The sequence below is a fragment of the Leopardus geoffroyi genome, chromosome C1, assembly GCF_018350155.1.
Source record: "Leopardus geoffroyi isolate Oge1 chromosome C1, O.geoffroyi_Oge1_pat1.0, whole genome shotgun sequence".
Lineage (NCBI taxonomy): Eukaryota > Metazoa > Chordata > Mammalia > Carnivora > Felidae > Leopardus > Leopardus geoffroyi.
In genome coordinates this window covers 77,105,440-77,122,122 of record NC_059328.1, presented here as the reverse complement: position 1 = coordinate 77,122,122, position 16,683 = coordinate 77,105,440, and the positions used below count along the sequence as shown (strand labels likewise).

Here is a 16,683-nt window from a genome sequence, read left to right as displayed (position 1 = left end):
TGTTGTTAAAGTTAGGCCTTTATAACTTCCCTACCACCTTTTGTCCTTCTTGTAGTTACCTGCCTCTTGAGGTAGGTTAGATTATGTTTACTATTTAGTATATCCGGCAGTAAGAATCACTTTGTGTTATTAGGTGTTTATGATCTTACTGTTTGTAACATCTTCCTATTAAATAATGAGGATCATATATGGCATCAGGAATAAAACTACTGGACAAGTTCAATATAATTTTGTGGTAGGTGGTAAAATCACATATAGATCTTGGTTTGTAATGACAGTAATGACAGGGCCACATGCTGCTGGAGGAAAGCATTATGTGCCGAATGTATTTTATCCTTGTTTTGTTTTTCTGCTCATTATTTATGTATTTTCTGTTTGTTTCAACTCATTGAAAATTTTTGAGGGGGATATTACCCATACAAAAAACCTTTGTATGTAGTTTTCATGATGCAGATAGCTCTGTGGCCTGTGTGTTAGTCATTTAGTGCCATATTTTCATTGTTCAAGAATCAGCTTATCAACATACAAGTTAACTAAAGGATTATTTCTTTTCTTTTTTAATTTTTTTAAATGTTTGTTTATTTTTGAGAGGGATCAAGAGTGCATGCAAGGGAAGAGCAGAGAGAGAGGGAGGCAGAATCCAAAATAGGCTCCAGGCTCTGAAGTTGTCAGCACAGAGCCTGACGAGGGGCTCAGACTCAGGAGCTGTGAGATCATGACCTGAGCCAAAGTCAGATGCTTAACCAACTGAGCCACCCAGGAGCCCCAACCAAAGGATTATTTGAAGTAATTTTTGATTTAGAGAATCTTTTTTAAATTAAAGTCCCAGTAGTATAATTTTCACTCCCATTTTTAGCTCATTATTTCAAATAACATTAAATGTTAATAATATAATAACCAAGCATTTAACATATAGAGTAGATATCAGAGAGGATGTTAGAAAACATCTTACCCAATCTCCAGTGCCATAGTTCCTTCTACTGTGTTCTTGACAATAGTCCAACCTGCTGAGCCATTCAGTTCACTGTTGTGTGAGACAACCCTTTGCATTGTTGAGTGGTTCCTGTTTTTAGTTTTTTCTTAATCTTGAGTTGAAATCCATATCTTTATAATTCAAACATACCATCTTTTGTATGGCATGCCTTCAAACATTAGAAGACTATTAATTGTATTGACTAATTATTAGACTAAGCATACCAAATTTTCTCTTTATTTCATTACATGGTGTGCTGGATACCCTTATGAATTTCTGTATTTTTTTAGTGTTTCCTCTCAGTGACATCCAGAGTAGGATACTACTGGGGTGGTATGGTTATACAGTATACTCTGTCTTCACTTGCACTGTATGCTAGGTGAGGCTTGGGTATATATATATATGTTTGAACATTGTGTACGGTATATATAGACTTAACTATCACAGTAATTGTAGATGTAGTATTTCAGTTAATTAAGATTTGTTTTTGCAATCAGAATGACAGTTGTGAATGTTTTTTTCTTCTTGACCCAATCTCCTATATGACTAACTGAAGTTGTCATGTGTTCTCAAGGATAATTTAAATGAACATGGGGTTTGTGAAAATCTGACAGATCTTAACTATAACTCAGCTAGTGGGCAACATTATAATTTATTTATAGCTGTGTAATATAGCTATTAATGAGCTAACGTAGAATGAGGGCAAATCGTATTATATCTTTGTATGAAATTATACTACATGACAAAGGTTGGTATTATGTAAGAAGTACCCACAAAGTATTAACCTATTTGCAATAAATACAATTAATAATGTACATAAAAGAATGAAATTAAGCTAATTTTATCAAAAATTATTCATGAACAGAAAGTGGACAGCATAGATTTGATGACAGGAAGGTTGTATCTAATCTGAATTACTGAGTGACCCAGGAAGCTTGCTTAGAGGGATTACAGAATAATTATGTTAATATGCAATTATCACCTCATTTCTTCTGTAGTAACCTCAAGATGTAGTGTAGTGAGGGTGTTATAGCAAGTGCTGATAGTTTGCAAAAATACTGATGTTTGAAATTTCTAAGACAATAAGTCTAGCTTGAGGCATAAAAGTGATGATCTGTCATCTTGAAGACAGATCTGACCTTTGTACTGTTTTTTTTTTAATGCTCACAGTGTATAACTACAGGCAGTTATAGCTGTAGAACTCATTATGATTTTCTAGAAACCGAAATATGTTTTATGTAGATTTAAAGTTCCATTTGCAGCTTTTTATAAGTGTGTGAATTTTTTTCAAGAACATTTTAAAATTCATTTAAAAGAAAAATTCTGTGGTTATATGATGACATGGAGGAGGACATAGTAATAGTGTCTAAGCATTTTATTAAAATATCCTATTTGATAATAGCAAATTCATTGGAATTTGAGGAGTCCAAACAATATAACATTAGTTTGATTATTTTAATTTATTAGCTTCCCTTTTTTGAACTTTATGAATGATGTCTACCTTCAAATGTGTCCCCTACTTAGTTACATTAACATAAACTGGTGTTGATGGCTCTGTTACATATATTTGACTATATAAAGATAGTTGGAAGAACTTTGAAACAGTGTGAAATTAGGTTATTGGTCAAATGCTTTCTTGCCTAGATGCCACATAACCATCCGTGAATGTAGGGAAATAAATTTAGGTGTCAAAATTCTAGATCCATTATTCACTGTAACAGATTTTGATGATTCAGCGTTCTGCATTATATCTCAATGCAACAGCTATGATTTTAGAATATTGTTAAGAAAAAATGTACTTGGAACATGTTTTGGTTAAGATATATTCTGAAAATTAAACCAGGAAAATTTTTTTATTATTGCTAAAATACTAGCTTACTGAAACAGTTTCTTATAGCGTATTTTTTAAACTGATGGAGTAGATTTTTTAATATCAATGTGCTAAAAAGAAATTTGCTGAAAAAAGAACAACCTCTGTTTTTGAGTAGAGAGATCATTAATTTGGGGACAAGTTAGGCATATTTCTTTAGGTGTGAAGGAAAACTTTGTTAAAGTCTTCATTTTATATTTTAACAATATCTAATCTGATCTTCTGTTTTTTTCCTTCCGCTAGATGTGTTTAGAGATAGAGGATATATCACATACATATATTCTTCCTGTGTTTTTGTGGCAAAACAGTTTGGTATCTTTAGAATGTGAACTTATGGAAGGCTCATATTAAGGCCATTCTGGTAATGAGAATGCAGTCTCCAAGCAGACATGATATTCTCATAGTTTGTCACCCTGCTGTTCAGGGGTACCAATGAAGTTGCTTTAAATGGGAAGCGTCTGTTCCATCTCTGAACCTCTAACACCAGAACAGATGGGTGGAACATGGAACATAGAAGGTTGTACCTCTGAGGTGGTAACAGTGAAGCCACTCATTAACACTGAATTTACCACTTCGTTAGCAACATTGCTTCCTGTTGAGAAAAGCTAATATAGGCTTTCAAATTGACTGAGCATATATTTGTCTACCCCTGTGATTATAATAAGTAGGAACACTAAGTGTCTTTCAGGCTAGTTTTTTAAAAATTCTGTTGTCCATTTCAGATTTATGAGATCGTTCCTATTTGGACATTTTACTTTTTAATGTAGTTTAATGAGAAATGTCAGGAATGGGTAATAGTATAGCATCAAGATTTGCTTTTCTTTTCATTGACATTTACACACTCTTCCCTAACACATGTTTATGTGCTGCCCATTTTTAACTTCTGTGTATGTGATGTAGAGACTCCTGCTGGGTGCTGCATTAGCACCATTTTGGGGTGATAGCATTGAATATGATCTTATTGGAAGTCTATTTTTATTGCTGTGGATGTCTGCCAATCTCAGAACAGAATTCTGAGACCTATGAGGGGCAGAAAAATTGTTGGTATACATAATAATGCCAAAGAAAAGATATTTGCAGTATTATTTATAATATTTGGTGTATTAAAGAACACATCTTGTGGAAAGAATAAGCTCGTTATAAGCGCTTGTTCTCAGTTGTGAAATACGAAAGTAATTAGAAATAATTATTTTATTCTTTAACTAGACTTAATGTTTTACAGCACATGTAGTTGGTACCATAAGAGATTAGAAATAATGAACTGTATTGAAAATGTCTTAATTTCTAAATATCAGATTAAGTTCATGCTGTCTTAAAATATTATTATTACTTGTTATTCAAGTAATATACAAGTACAAATTTAAGTACTGTGAAGGAGAAGAAGAGAGCAGAAACCTAGCATGTCTTGTTTGCGGTTTTCCGAATAATAGAGCAGTTCCTGGCACATGGTAAGGGCTCAATAAATATTTGGAGAATGAATAAACTGTACTTACTACCATGTGCAAAAGGAAAAGAAATAATGGAATTTTATGCCAGTACTTCAGATAGTTCATACCTAGGGTTGCCAAATTTCAGATTTTTTAAATTGTTCTTGAGGATTATTGGATATTTTGAAGGCCTTGCTATAATTGCTGAGTCAAGAAGTCAGAACCATGGTGGAATTTGCATTAGTTGAATGGGGTATCTAAGTTTCATGGGAAGAAAATTGTCTCCTCGTACACACTTTTGCTTTGATTTTACAGCTATGTTTTTATTCCCTCAACATGTTAGTCCTTTATTCACCAAATACTGCCTGAGCACCTTTGCCAAGCACTGTGCTAGCTTCTAAAGATATGAAGGTGACTAGGTATAGTCCCTGCCCTCAAAGAGTTTACATCCTCCCTACCAGGGAGACAGGTAGTTCCAGTATAATGTGCCCATTTCTAATATTGCTGTTCTGTAGATGTTTTGTATATATTCAATATTGGTTGTTGTTGCCTAGCACAAAGAAAAAAATTAACCTAACCTTTTTTAAAGTTTTTCTTCATTCTTGGAAAATTATTAGGACCTCCACATAAAAAGAATGGAATTATGCTAATAAAAATGTGTACTTTGAACTCTCCATACATTCTACTAGAATTTTTTTTCATGCAAATCTAAATTTTTTTTCTTCCATTTTCTAGACTAAATGTGTTAAATGGGCTTGCCAACAATATGGATGATTTGAAGATAAACACCGATATTACTGGTGCTAAAGAAGAACTCCTAGATAACAACAGTTTTATCTCAGACAAAGAGAGTGGAGTTCATAAACCAAAAGATTGTCAGACATCATTTCAGAAAAATAATACACTCACTCTGCCTGAAGAACTGTCGAAGGACAAATCTGAAAAAGCCTTAAGTGGAGGCCAGTCTACTCTATTTATACATGCTGGTGCTCCTACTGTTTCTAGTGAAAACTTTATCTTGCCTAAAGGAGCTGCTGTTAATGGACCAGTTTCACACTCCTCCTTAGCTAAGACTTCCAGTATGAATAAAGGCAGTGTTTCATTAACCACTGGACAACCTGTGGATCAGCCAACAACAGAATCTTGTTCAGCTTTGAAGGTGGCACCTGATCTTCAGCTATCTACACCACAGAAAGCAAATCAACACCAAGTTTTATTTTTGTTATCAGATGTAGCACATGCTAAGAATCCAACCCATTCCATTAAAAAACTACCTACCTCTGCTTCCGTTGGTTGTGACATTCAGAATTCAGTAGGGAGTAGTATAAAGTCAGATAGCACTTTAATAAACCAAGTAGAGGTGGGTGAGGATAGTGATGATTTATTGGTAAAAGATGATTGTGTTGATACATTAACAGGAATCTCCTCAGGTACAGATGAATTTAGGTCAGAAAATGAGACAAACTGGGATCCCCAAAAAGAGTTCATTCAGTTTCTTATGACTAATGAAGACACAGCGGATAAAGCTCCAGTTCACTCCAAAGTAGGTCTAGAAAAAAAGAGAAAGCGGAAAATGGATGTAAGCAAGATAACTCGTTACACTGAAGATTGCTTTAGTGATTCAAATTGTGTACCCAATAAGTCAAAAATGCTAGAAGTAGACTTTCTAGAACAGAATGAAGAACTACAAGCAATAGACTCACAGAAATATGCATTATCAAAAGTGAAGCCTGAATCAACTGATGAAGACTTGGAATCTGTGGATGCTTTTCAGCATCTAATTTATAACCCAGATAAGTGTGGCGAAGACAGTTCACCCGTTCATACTAGCACTTTTCTTTCTAATACCTTAAAAAAGAAATGTGAAGAAAGTGATTCCGAGTCACCTGCTACTTTCAGCACCGAAGAGCCATCATTTTACCCCTGTACAAAGTGCAATGTGAATTTTAGGGAGAAGAAGCACCTCCACAGGCATATGATGTATCATTTAGATGGGAATAGCCACTTTCGTCATCTTAATGTCCCAAGGCCATATGCTTGTAGAGAATGTGGACGGACATTTCGAGATCGTAACTCACTTCTGAAGCATATGATTATTCACCAAGAAAGAAGACAGAAGTTGATGGAGGAAATTCGCGAATTGAAAGAACTTCAGGATGAAGGAAGAAGTGCACGATTACAGTGCCCTCAGTGTGTGTTTGGTACCAATTGCCCTAAAACATTTGTGCAGCATGCTAAAACCCATGAAAAAGATAAAAGGTACTACTGCTGTGAAGAGTGTAACTTCATGGCAGTGACAGAAAATGAATTAGAATGCCATCGAGGCATTGCCCATGGAGCGGTGGTAAAATGCCCTATTGTCAGTTCTGATATAGCCCAGAGAAAAACGCAAAAAAAGACTTTCATGAAAGACTCTGTTATAGGATCATCCAAAAAATCAGCTACCTACATATGTAAGATGTGTCCTTTTACGACTTCAGCCAGAAGTATTTTAAAAAAACACATGGAGTACTTGCATTCATCATCATGTGTTGATTCATATGGTAGTCCACTTGGACTTGATAAAAGAAAAAGTGACATTCTTGAAGAACCTATAGATATTGATAGCACTAAACCATTAATTAAACAACAGTCAACCACATTTCCAAAGAACTCTGCTTTAAAACAAGATGTAAAGCGAACATTTGGATCATCCTCACAATCAAGTAATTTTTCCAAATTCCATAAGCGGCCACACAGAGTACAAAAAGCTCGGAAAAGCATTGCCCAGTCAGGTGTAAATGTGTGCAATCAAAACAATTCTCACAAGACTGTTATGATTAAAAGCAGCACTGACCAAAAACCTAAGTATTTCCATCAAGCAGCAAAAGAAAAATCTAATGCCAAGGCGAATAGCAACTATTTATATAGACACAAATATGAAAACTACAGAATGATCAAAAAATCAGGTGAATCATATCCTCTACATTTCAAAAAAGAAGAAGCCAGTTCACTAAACTCTTTACATCTGTTCTCATCATCAAGTAATTCTCACAACAATAGTTTTATTTCAGACCCTCAAAACTCTGACACGAAAAGGCCAGAAAGCTTCAGAGAACACAGGCGTGTAGCTGTAAAGAGAGTAGTTAAGGAATCCAAGAAGGAAAGTTCTGTTGGAGGAGAAGACTTGGATAGCTATCCAGATTTCTTACATAAAATGACTGTTGTTGTTTTGCAAAAACTTAATTCTGCTGAAAAGAAAGATAGCTATGAAACAGAAGATGAAAGTTCCTGGGATAATGTTGAGCTAGGTGACTACACTACACAGGCCATAGAAGATGAAACCTATAATGATATTAATCAAGAACATGTAAACTTATTCCCGCTTTTTAAAAGCAAGGTAGAAGGTCAAGAGCCTGGAGAAAATGCTACCCTTAGTTATGACCAGAATGATGGCTTTTATTTTGAATATTATGAAGATGCTGGAACTAATAACTTTTTGCATGAGATACATGATCCTCAGCATTTAGAAAATGCAGAAACTTCATTGTCAAAGCATAGTTCTGTTTTTCACTGGACCGATCTGTCTCTTGAGAAGAAATCATGTCCTTACTGCCCAGCAACATTTGAAACAGGTGTTGGGTTATCAAATCATGTTCGAGGACATCTTCACAGGGCTGGATTAAGCTATGAAGCCCGTCATGTTGTATCACCGGAACAAATAGCCACAAGCGACAAAATGCAACATTTCAAAAGAACTGGCACAGGGACACCTGTTAAGCGAGTTAGAAAAGGTAAGTTTCCACGTGGATAATTTGGGTTACTATGTCTATTCAGATTGAAAGAATTTGAAGGTTTTGTTCAAATTTCGTCTTTATTAGAATAAAGAAAAAATAATTTTATTTTTCAGAGTTAATTGGCTTTAAGATGATCACTTTACAAAAAATTCTGATGTTACTCTTAAAAAATTTTTTTTTAGCTATAGAGAAGTCTGAAACCACTTCTGAACACACTTGTCAGCTCTGTGGTGGTTGGTTTGATACTAAAATTGGATTATCGAATCATGTTAGAGGCCATCTGAAAAGACTTGGAAAGACCAAATGGGATGCTCATAAATCTCCAATCTGTGTTTTGAATGAAATGATGCAAAATGAAGAAAAATATGAAAAAATCTTAAAAGCATTGAACAGTCGTCGTATTATTCCCAGACCATTTGTAGCTCAAAAACTTGCATCAAGTGATGACTTTCTATCTCAAAATGTTATACCTCTTGAAGCATACCGTAATGGCCTAAAGACTGAAGCTTTATCAGTGTCTGCATCAGAAGAGGAAGGGCTGAGTTTCTTAAATGAATATGATGAAACAAAACCAGAACTGCCCAGTGGAAAAAAGAATCAGTCTCTTACACTGATAGAACTGCTTAAAAATAAAAGGATGGGAGAAGAAAGGAATTCTGCTATTTCTCCTCAAAAAATTCATAATCAAACTGCAAGAAAGAGATTTGTTCAGAAGTGTGTTCTTCCATTAAGTGAAGACAGTCCGTTGATGTATCAGCCACAAAGAATGGACTTGACTATGCACTCAGGTAAGAGGATGTTTATGACTATTGTGTATAATTTAAACAGTTTAATTATGCTTACTTTTATGGAATATTTGTAGGAAATACTTCTTAGAATGTTTTTACTTAAGCTGCTTTTTTTGCAGAGCAGAGATTGGTTATACTGTCATTTCTATATAAATCATCAGTTGATGCTCATCAGCACTGAATTCTCTGTGCCTCATTTCTTGGTCAGAATGTAAGGTGAGAACAAAAAACAAAAAACAAAAAAAAAAAAGCTGATCTGTAAAAATAAAATCTGCTATGGCTGGGGAATGGTCCTATGGATGGGAGGTTGACGTTGTTCAGAAGCATAGCATTACTGGAATGGCAAACCTGTTCTCTATTTGCCAGTGCTCCAAGATGATAATGGTTTCAAGATTTAGCTATTGGTTTTCCTTCTGCTTAGGTCAAACAAACAAACAAAAATGGATTGGTGTCTGTTGTGTGTTGTGATTAACCCAAAGAAACTTCTCCTTCTCCAGTTCCTCGTTGTATTGTGGGATAGTTCGGTTTTGGAGAACTGTTGTGAGTATAAAATATTTGTTTGGGGTTTTGCAGCGGTGGTCTAATGGAACAGAACAGATCTTGAGGTTAGTGCTTGTGCACCAATAGTTTTTCCTTTTCAAAAGAACAGTTTGTATTGGCAAATGATGTAGCAGATAAAATAGCCTAACTATATTTGTTATTGCTAAGTCTGGTTTATACTTTTAGATTAGAAAAATTTTAAGTGTCTTTGTCGGTTTCTTTTGGAGGTTAAGAATGTCGATGATTGATTAACTTTGTGGTCTCGTAATTTTAGCCCTGAGTTGAACGTGTCTGAGGTAAAAGTAACTGGTCAGTGGGTTAATAATGAATACAATTACTATAATGTTGATTTGTTTACTTGGGACAGCCCAGATATTTGTTTGCAGTTTTGATTTAAGGAAAGATTACCTTGTGTTGTAAGTGGTCTGAAAAATGGTCCTGTATGAATTTCTGGTTAATACGGTTCTTTTGTACGAAGAGAGTCTTTCAAAATCAAATTTTGAACATTTTTCACAAGAAGAAAATGTAAGAAAGGTGTGTCAGCTGTGTTGACTGAGGTGTAGTACACTTGAGAGATGGAAACCGTATTTGTGGCTATCATAGCTCATGTTGAAGAAACCAACTGAAACGAGTTGGGGGAGTGAGAATTGTCTTAGAAGTTAGGAGTTTCTTATTGTTTTCAACATGTTTTCTTTCCTGTGATGATTAAGATGTTAGCTTGTTGATCATTTATTTAGCACAAAGATTTTAGCAAAAAACTTCAAATCATTAACTTTCATTATTGATTGCGCATTCAGAGTAATGAACATAAAATGCCCTGAATAAAATGTTGTGTCTAACAGCTGCTCAGTGGTGTGTTTTACCACCTTTTCTCCCAGCCTTCATCAGAAAGCCTAATTTAGTATTGAGCCTTTTACGGTTTTGTGGGTAAAACACTTTAATTACCACTTTGTCAACTAGACTTTTTAATTCTTTGTATTGGTAAGTTGCAAGCTTTGAAACTTCTCAACTGAACAGTGCTCTTCAAATCACAGGATTGTATTTTAGGTTTAGGAAATGATCTGCGTAACACAGAAATCTGCAAGAAAGTGATAATAGGTGTTAAATCCAGAGGAGCTTAGAGGTTCAAGGCACTCCTCTTCCACCTTTCCAAAGAGCATGGGTTGGCTCTAAATACTAACTACAAACTAATAACATTTAACTTAACCACCCCCCACCCCCGCTCCTTATTTTAAGTTAAGCTAATTCAATGAACGTTTTTTAAACCATCTTTATTGTGGTACTTTTCTTCACGCTTTTAGCTAAGAAAATTTCACTTTTTGAAGTGAGAACTGGATTATAGTTTTCTTTTGAATGATAGGTATGCCTGTGAAGCTTAGAACATGTGTGCATTGCAATACGACGTTTACAAGTGCTGTTAGCCTGTCCAACCACTTACGCGCTTATGCACGAAAGAAGAGTGCTGGACTTTTGACTGGTACAGGTATGTTTGAACAGATAACACAGCAAGTCTGCTTGATTCAGTACACTTTTTTCCCCACCAGACTGGTGCTAATTCAGATGATATTTATAGCTTTCTTTGGTAAGCACAGTTGAGTCTGAATATACATTAAATTTCAGCAACTTGTAAACTGTTAGATATCATTTTAAGCAAGTTCTTCTTTTTCATTTGGCTTCTATTGACTTGATTTGGGAAAAATAAATAAATAATCCAATAGAAGTGTGGGACTTTTGAGTCTGCCTAATTCCCATTGATTTTTAAATTACACTATTTTTTGATTTTTAAATTTATTTTTGTGAGTAGATTCCAGTAAGGCAACCTCTCTTTACTAAAAAGGATTGTAGTTCTAGCCTAATGAAATGCTTTATTAGGAAAGAAAATTACTGTGAAATTTCAAATATGTACCTTAAAACTAAGGAGTTTTCATTAGTCTGTAGATCACATCTTTAAAGGGATAAGCCTTAAAAATGGCCCATGTTGACAACTGAATAGATTTTTCTTTTAATACTCCTAAACTATGTTTAGGATTAATAAATACAGCCAACACATAAATCTCAACATGCACATTTCTGTGTTATTTTTGGTTGGTTAGCCCAGCCTTGCAGATACTCTTCATATTGCCAGCCTGTGAAAAATTGTATTAGCTTACTCATATGTAATACTGCTTCTTACCCTACAAAACGCCTTGCTCTTTTCATTTGTAGCCTTTCAAGCTACCCTGCTTTAGCAAATCCCATTTCTCTCATGTCTTAAAATATACTCTTTTCTAAATATATCTACATAAATCCTTTTGCCTAAAACTCTCCTTCCAGTCTTTTTATTTCTCTTGCTCTTTTAGATCACTGCCTTCTGCTTCCTTCTAGTTGCTGTTTTCCCAACTTTTTTGTTCTTCCTCATGTCTTCCCTTGGCTTACATCCAATATGTTCTTGCTACCAAAGAAACACTTGTATTCATACTAATGTCTTTCTTCTGCTTCTTTGCTTTATCCTTTGACTTGATATACAAATGACCAGGGATGACTGTTGACTGCATTAAAAGAAGAATAAAGTGAGTTTTACTTTACTGGATTAGTAACCTCCTACGGTGAGGTTTTAGTTTTTATAATATTACTGCTACCTTCATCAGGCTTGAAAGGGGATTGCAGACATTAGAGGCAGGGAGGCAGTGAAAATAAAAGACTGTAGAAACAGAACTTCATAATTATTGCTACCACAGTCACTGACTTTCACTGTACACTTACTATGTGTCAGGCTCTGTGCTGTGCAGCCGAATTGCATAACATTTAACCTTCACACCGCCATATGAGTTGTAAGTGCAATAATTCTCTCAGTTTTACAGAACACTAGGTCTTAGACAAGTCAAGACTTAAGGTGAAGTTACCCAGATTTATGTAGTTATTAATAGCAGAGTGGAAAAATCAAGGATTTCTTATCCTAGACTTTTGTTTTTAATCACGATGGTCTGCCACATACAGAACAAAAGCCGTTGAAAATCCTAAAAGAGGTTAGGTTTAAAGTGGGGAGCATTCTGGTGAAGACTGAATAAATGAGTCTTACAAAGAGCAAGGACCCAAGAAACAGGCCTGGATTAGATTTTCGAGGACTTTAAAAAATATTTGTCTGACAATTCAGACAGATAATTGCAAATATTCAGTGAGGCGCATCTCTCCAGTACAGGTTTTGTAGGCCATTAAAAAAATGCTTTTATTTCGTCTGAAAATCTTTTAAAACATAGGATTAATTCTTTTTAAATTAACTGATTGTAGCCCTCCACTGACCAGGGGTGCATTCTAATGAACACTTTATTGTCTAAACAATTTCATTATTAAAGAAAAAGTTAATATAGGATGAATGGCGATAGATTTCTTTGGTCATCAAGAAAAAAAGAGAACATTACTTTTTAAATATCATTAAATACTAACCAAAATGTCAGAAGAGTTAGAAAATAAAAGGTGTGTGTTTGGCAGTCCTAAGGCAAAGAGAAGGGAAATGAAAAGCTGAAGAAAGTCTTAGGGGTGGTATTTTCCACAGCACATAACCACTTTTAACAAAAATAAAAAACTCATGCACCTTTTCTTAGAAATTCTGAAACATCCCCCCGCGTTTTTGAAAGCTTCTTGACCAGTAGAGCTACACAGAAGATGTCTTTGCTGCTTGCTCATGCCAACTACAAAGTTTTTTTTAATAAGCTTTCTTATTTTTTGTTTTCCAAATGAAGCATTCTGTATTATATTTATAAAGTCCACATGCCTGTCTTCTTCCTCCATATCAGTTGCAGTGGTGTAAGTCAGTGGTCCCAACCTGTAGTTTCTGGAGGGTTCCACCAGGTTATTGTAAGAGATTCATCAGTTCATATGAGTAACAAGCATTATTTCTCAAAAGTAGGTAGATGTTGTTTTCATGAAAAAAGTACAGAATCATTTGAAAAAATCTTTACCTTAATCTAAGTATATCACAAGACTGAAGCAATGTAAAAGGAAAATAGGTAGGACTAAAGCCTCCATAAGAATGTCTGGTACCCATGTTCTTAATTCAAGTAGTCTTCATTCATGTGGATTTTATTTATGTGGCCTACTCTTGAAGAAAAAGCTTAGGTATCCCTGCAGTATGCTAAAGGCCGGCTTGGTTATGATAAACCCCAAATAAACCCCAAAGCTTCCTTAGAAGACATCGGCTCCTGGCCTCTTCTGTGGGAACTAGTGGTCTTTGGAGGGAGAGAAATATTCTAGCTAGCCTGAATAGACCCAAAAGAATGCTCCTCTACTTCCCCAAATAGCTGTCTTATGAAAGCTGTGGACCCCATCCCAGAAACATGCACTTATTTCATCCACAGATAAAAAGTTTTCTATATATATGTTTCTGTATTGAGGTATATCCCCTAAAGGTTATCATCTGTGGACGCTTCCTCTAGCAGAAAGCTGAGAAAGGGGAGATGACAAAATAAAAATGAAGCAGACAGAACTGGGAATCAGGAAATCTAAGAAATCTAAGCCCTAAGAGTTAGAAAATGCTTAATATGCCAGAACTGTGTAACACCAAAACTAATGTATATGGTCACAAACATAAATTAAATAAATTAATTAATTAAATAAATTAAATAAATAAATAAACAACATGCTTCCTAACTTTAGTAAAAGGAAATGATGAATAATAAAGTAGGAAAGCTTGGGATTAAAGACATAGAAGGGTAGCCATACCTGGGACAGAGTTCAGTTGACAAAAAAGAATAAACTTCACAGATTAAAATTTTGCCCAGAACTGACCCAGTTTGTCATCCATTGGGCAGGTTCCAATAATTGTTTAATAATTTCCATGTGCCTTCCATGGTAGATGCTCATTTTTGAAACTTTTTTTTTTTACCTTTTTTAAAATGAATTTTTGTCTAAAGAGGCTAGTGCCAAAGGGTTTACTTTATATTCTGTATTGTAAATTCAGGGCATACTTATTATTTTTTAAGGCATACCTATTAAGAATTTATTACAGTTAACATAGACTGCACTATTGGTAGACTTCTTTTTCAAGCTTTATTCTCTTTAGGTTAACTTTTTATGTGGTCATACAGACTTTCTCCTGGGTAATTCTTTATATAGTCTAATAATAAGAACATTGCATAATTTTCATTAAAAATCAGAAATTTCATGTAGTTCGTATTAAATGCTTTTGGACTTCTAATTTTACTATTGACTTTTTTGTGTTTAATAATATTTAAATTAAGTGATGCCCTTTTTATACTGGCAGTATTAAAAACACAGTATCACTAAGTTATTAATAGAGCAACTGTACTGACTGGGTTAGCCCTTTTGTAGCGGCCGAGTAATAGACAAGTGCCTCTTTCATAGGTGTCCTGGATTGGACGATAAGTTACATGGTACCTTGGTTATTAAAATTTCTAAAATATTTAAAATTATTTAGGGCAGAGTATATTCTATCAACTTAATCTGCAGTTAGGAACCAAAAAAGAAAAATATTTTGAGGTCAAAGCAAGTGAATTCCAACAGGTGAAGAAAGGGGAAATAATTAAAGTCCGAGTAGGTTGTTGTGAAAGGAAATGTATCAGTTAAGAGGAAAGCATGTTTGCACAATGGTGCACAGTGGTGCAGAGCCATGTTATCTCTTAAAAAGCAGAAAGAATAACAGTGGTGTTCAGCATTTTTATTGGAATTCCATTTTACATCTTGACCCTGTAATACAAATGCACCTTAATACACATACTCACTTGGTCTCACTCATTACTCACCTGAAGTGATTGTGATGTACTCTAATAATTTCTATTTTATTCTTTTTCATTAAAAATAATGCTGGTCATGACCCAGTAAATTGATTTACTACTTACCAAGAAGTTACTTCCCACAGATTGGAAACACTCCTCTCAAGTGACTCTTTTGCTTAGGGACTGGTATTGACCAGAATCAACAATAGTAACATGTTAGAAATCATAATACTACTTCTGTGGCAGCATGTAAAATTATTTTACTCATTGTATTCAGGTGTTTATCGGTAGATCATATTTTTTAAATAAAATGCTGACCTGTAATATTTAAAGTAAATTAGAGATTCCTAGTTATTTAAAAAAGTAATGCAAGAAAAACATTTTTATATGCAAATATATTTGGGGAAGGGGTTTCATTTCATTATCTTCAGAACACTTCCGTGAAGCATTTTAGAAGTAAAGCAGGATTATTACTATTCTACACCAACAGACTCACCACCATCATAATTAATGCATAACTTTTCCAGTGAGAAAAAGAGAACTTAAAAACTTCGCACTAGAGTCTTTCAGTCAATACTACCAGTGCAATATGTCTACATTCTTTTTTTAGTAAAGTCAGTGTTTTATTTTTCATACCACCCACTTTTAAATAGAATAGTAGATTGCATGTTACTTAATAGGATCTTTTGCCTGTTTTCAGCTTTAATGATCTAATTGGCCACAGAGGCCTGCAACAACAAGTGCTAATGAATGTGTAACACAGTGCCAGGTGCTGAGCGGGTGTATAAGCCACCAGAAAAGTAATTCTTATATTGTGGAATGTGCTATAGGAACACTTTTCTCCTGCGGTGGAAAGAAAAAAATAGTATTGTGAAAGCTTCTCAAGATGCATTAAATTACTTGTCTTTTCATGAGTGTCTCTGCAGTGTCTTTTAAAACATTTTTGTAATGTTGCATCTTGAGGAAATTGCATGCTCTTATAGTGATTCATTCAGCCTGAAAGAGTACAAAGAGAACATTTGTATCTTCTTATTATGATTAAACTTTAAAGGAGCAAACTAGCTTCTAGTTAAAGCAAATACCTTGATAATTACTCCAGAGTAGGCTATCTGGAAGATACCTGGGAAGCATGAAACATGTCCCTGTCATCAAAGAGCTTAGGGGAAAGCATTATTGCAACACATACAAAACTATCAAAGTTAGAGACCTATGCGAGATAGTATACAAGTCAATGGAAATAAAGTATTAAGTGCTGTAGGAGATAAAGGTGTTTATTTTAGTCTAGACCTTCTTTTGAGGGGAGCTGGGAATTAAGTTGCATCCTTTTTTCCTGCTGCCATTATAATTTGTCTCGTTACTAAATAAAGCCTCAAAAAGAAGGAAAAGGGAAAAAATGAGAATAGTTCATGCACATATGTTTCTTGTCATTATGTTTGAAGTGAGAGAAAGTAAAACCTAGTAGTCAAAGAAAATTTTCATTCATTCAACAAAATTTTTAGTTCTTTTATCATACCAGGACGGTGCTAGAGGCTGTAAAGACTGCGCTTCAGCTGCATAAACATACTTAGGATCCTGTGGGATAGGTACAAAGGTACTAT

At 34.7% G+C, this 16,683-nt stretch overlaps 1 protein-coding gene across 36 annotated transcripts in view; it reads left to right on the top strand.

Moving 5' to 3' along the window:
• Positions 1-16,683, top strand: part of ZNF644 (zinc finger protein 644) — a 105,764-nt gene that overhangs the window by 77,511 nt on the left and 11,570 nt on the right. For 21 of the 36 annotated variants that reach the window (XM_045478218.1, XM_045478223.1, XM_045478219.1 and 18 more), the window contains 3 exons: positions 5,006-8,043; positions 8,229-8,834; positions 10,735-10,857. The exons of 7 other annotated variants lie outside the window; for them this stretch is intronic. In XM_045478218.1, coding sequence (XP_045334174.1) covers positions 5,006-8,043; positions 8,229-8,834; positions 10,735-10,857 — 3,767 coding nt within the window. The remainder of the gene's footprint in view (positions 1-5,005; positions 8,044-8,228; positions 8,835-10,734; positions 10,858-16,683) is intronic. 8 more of the 36 variants (XM_045478230.1, XM_045478231.1, XM_045478232.1 and 5 more) reach the window with 1 other exon arrangement.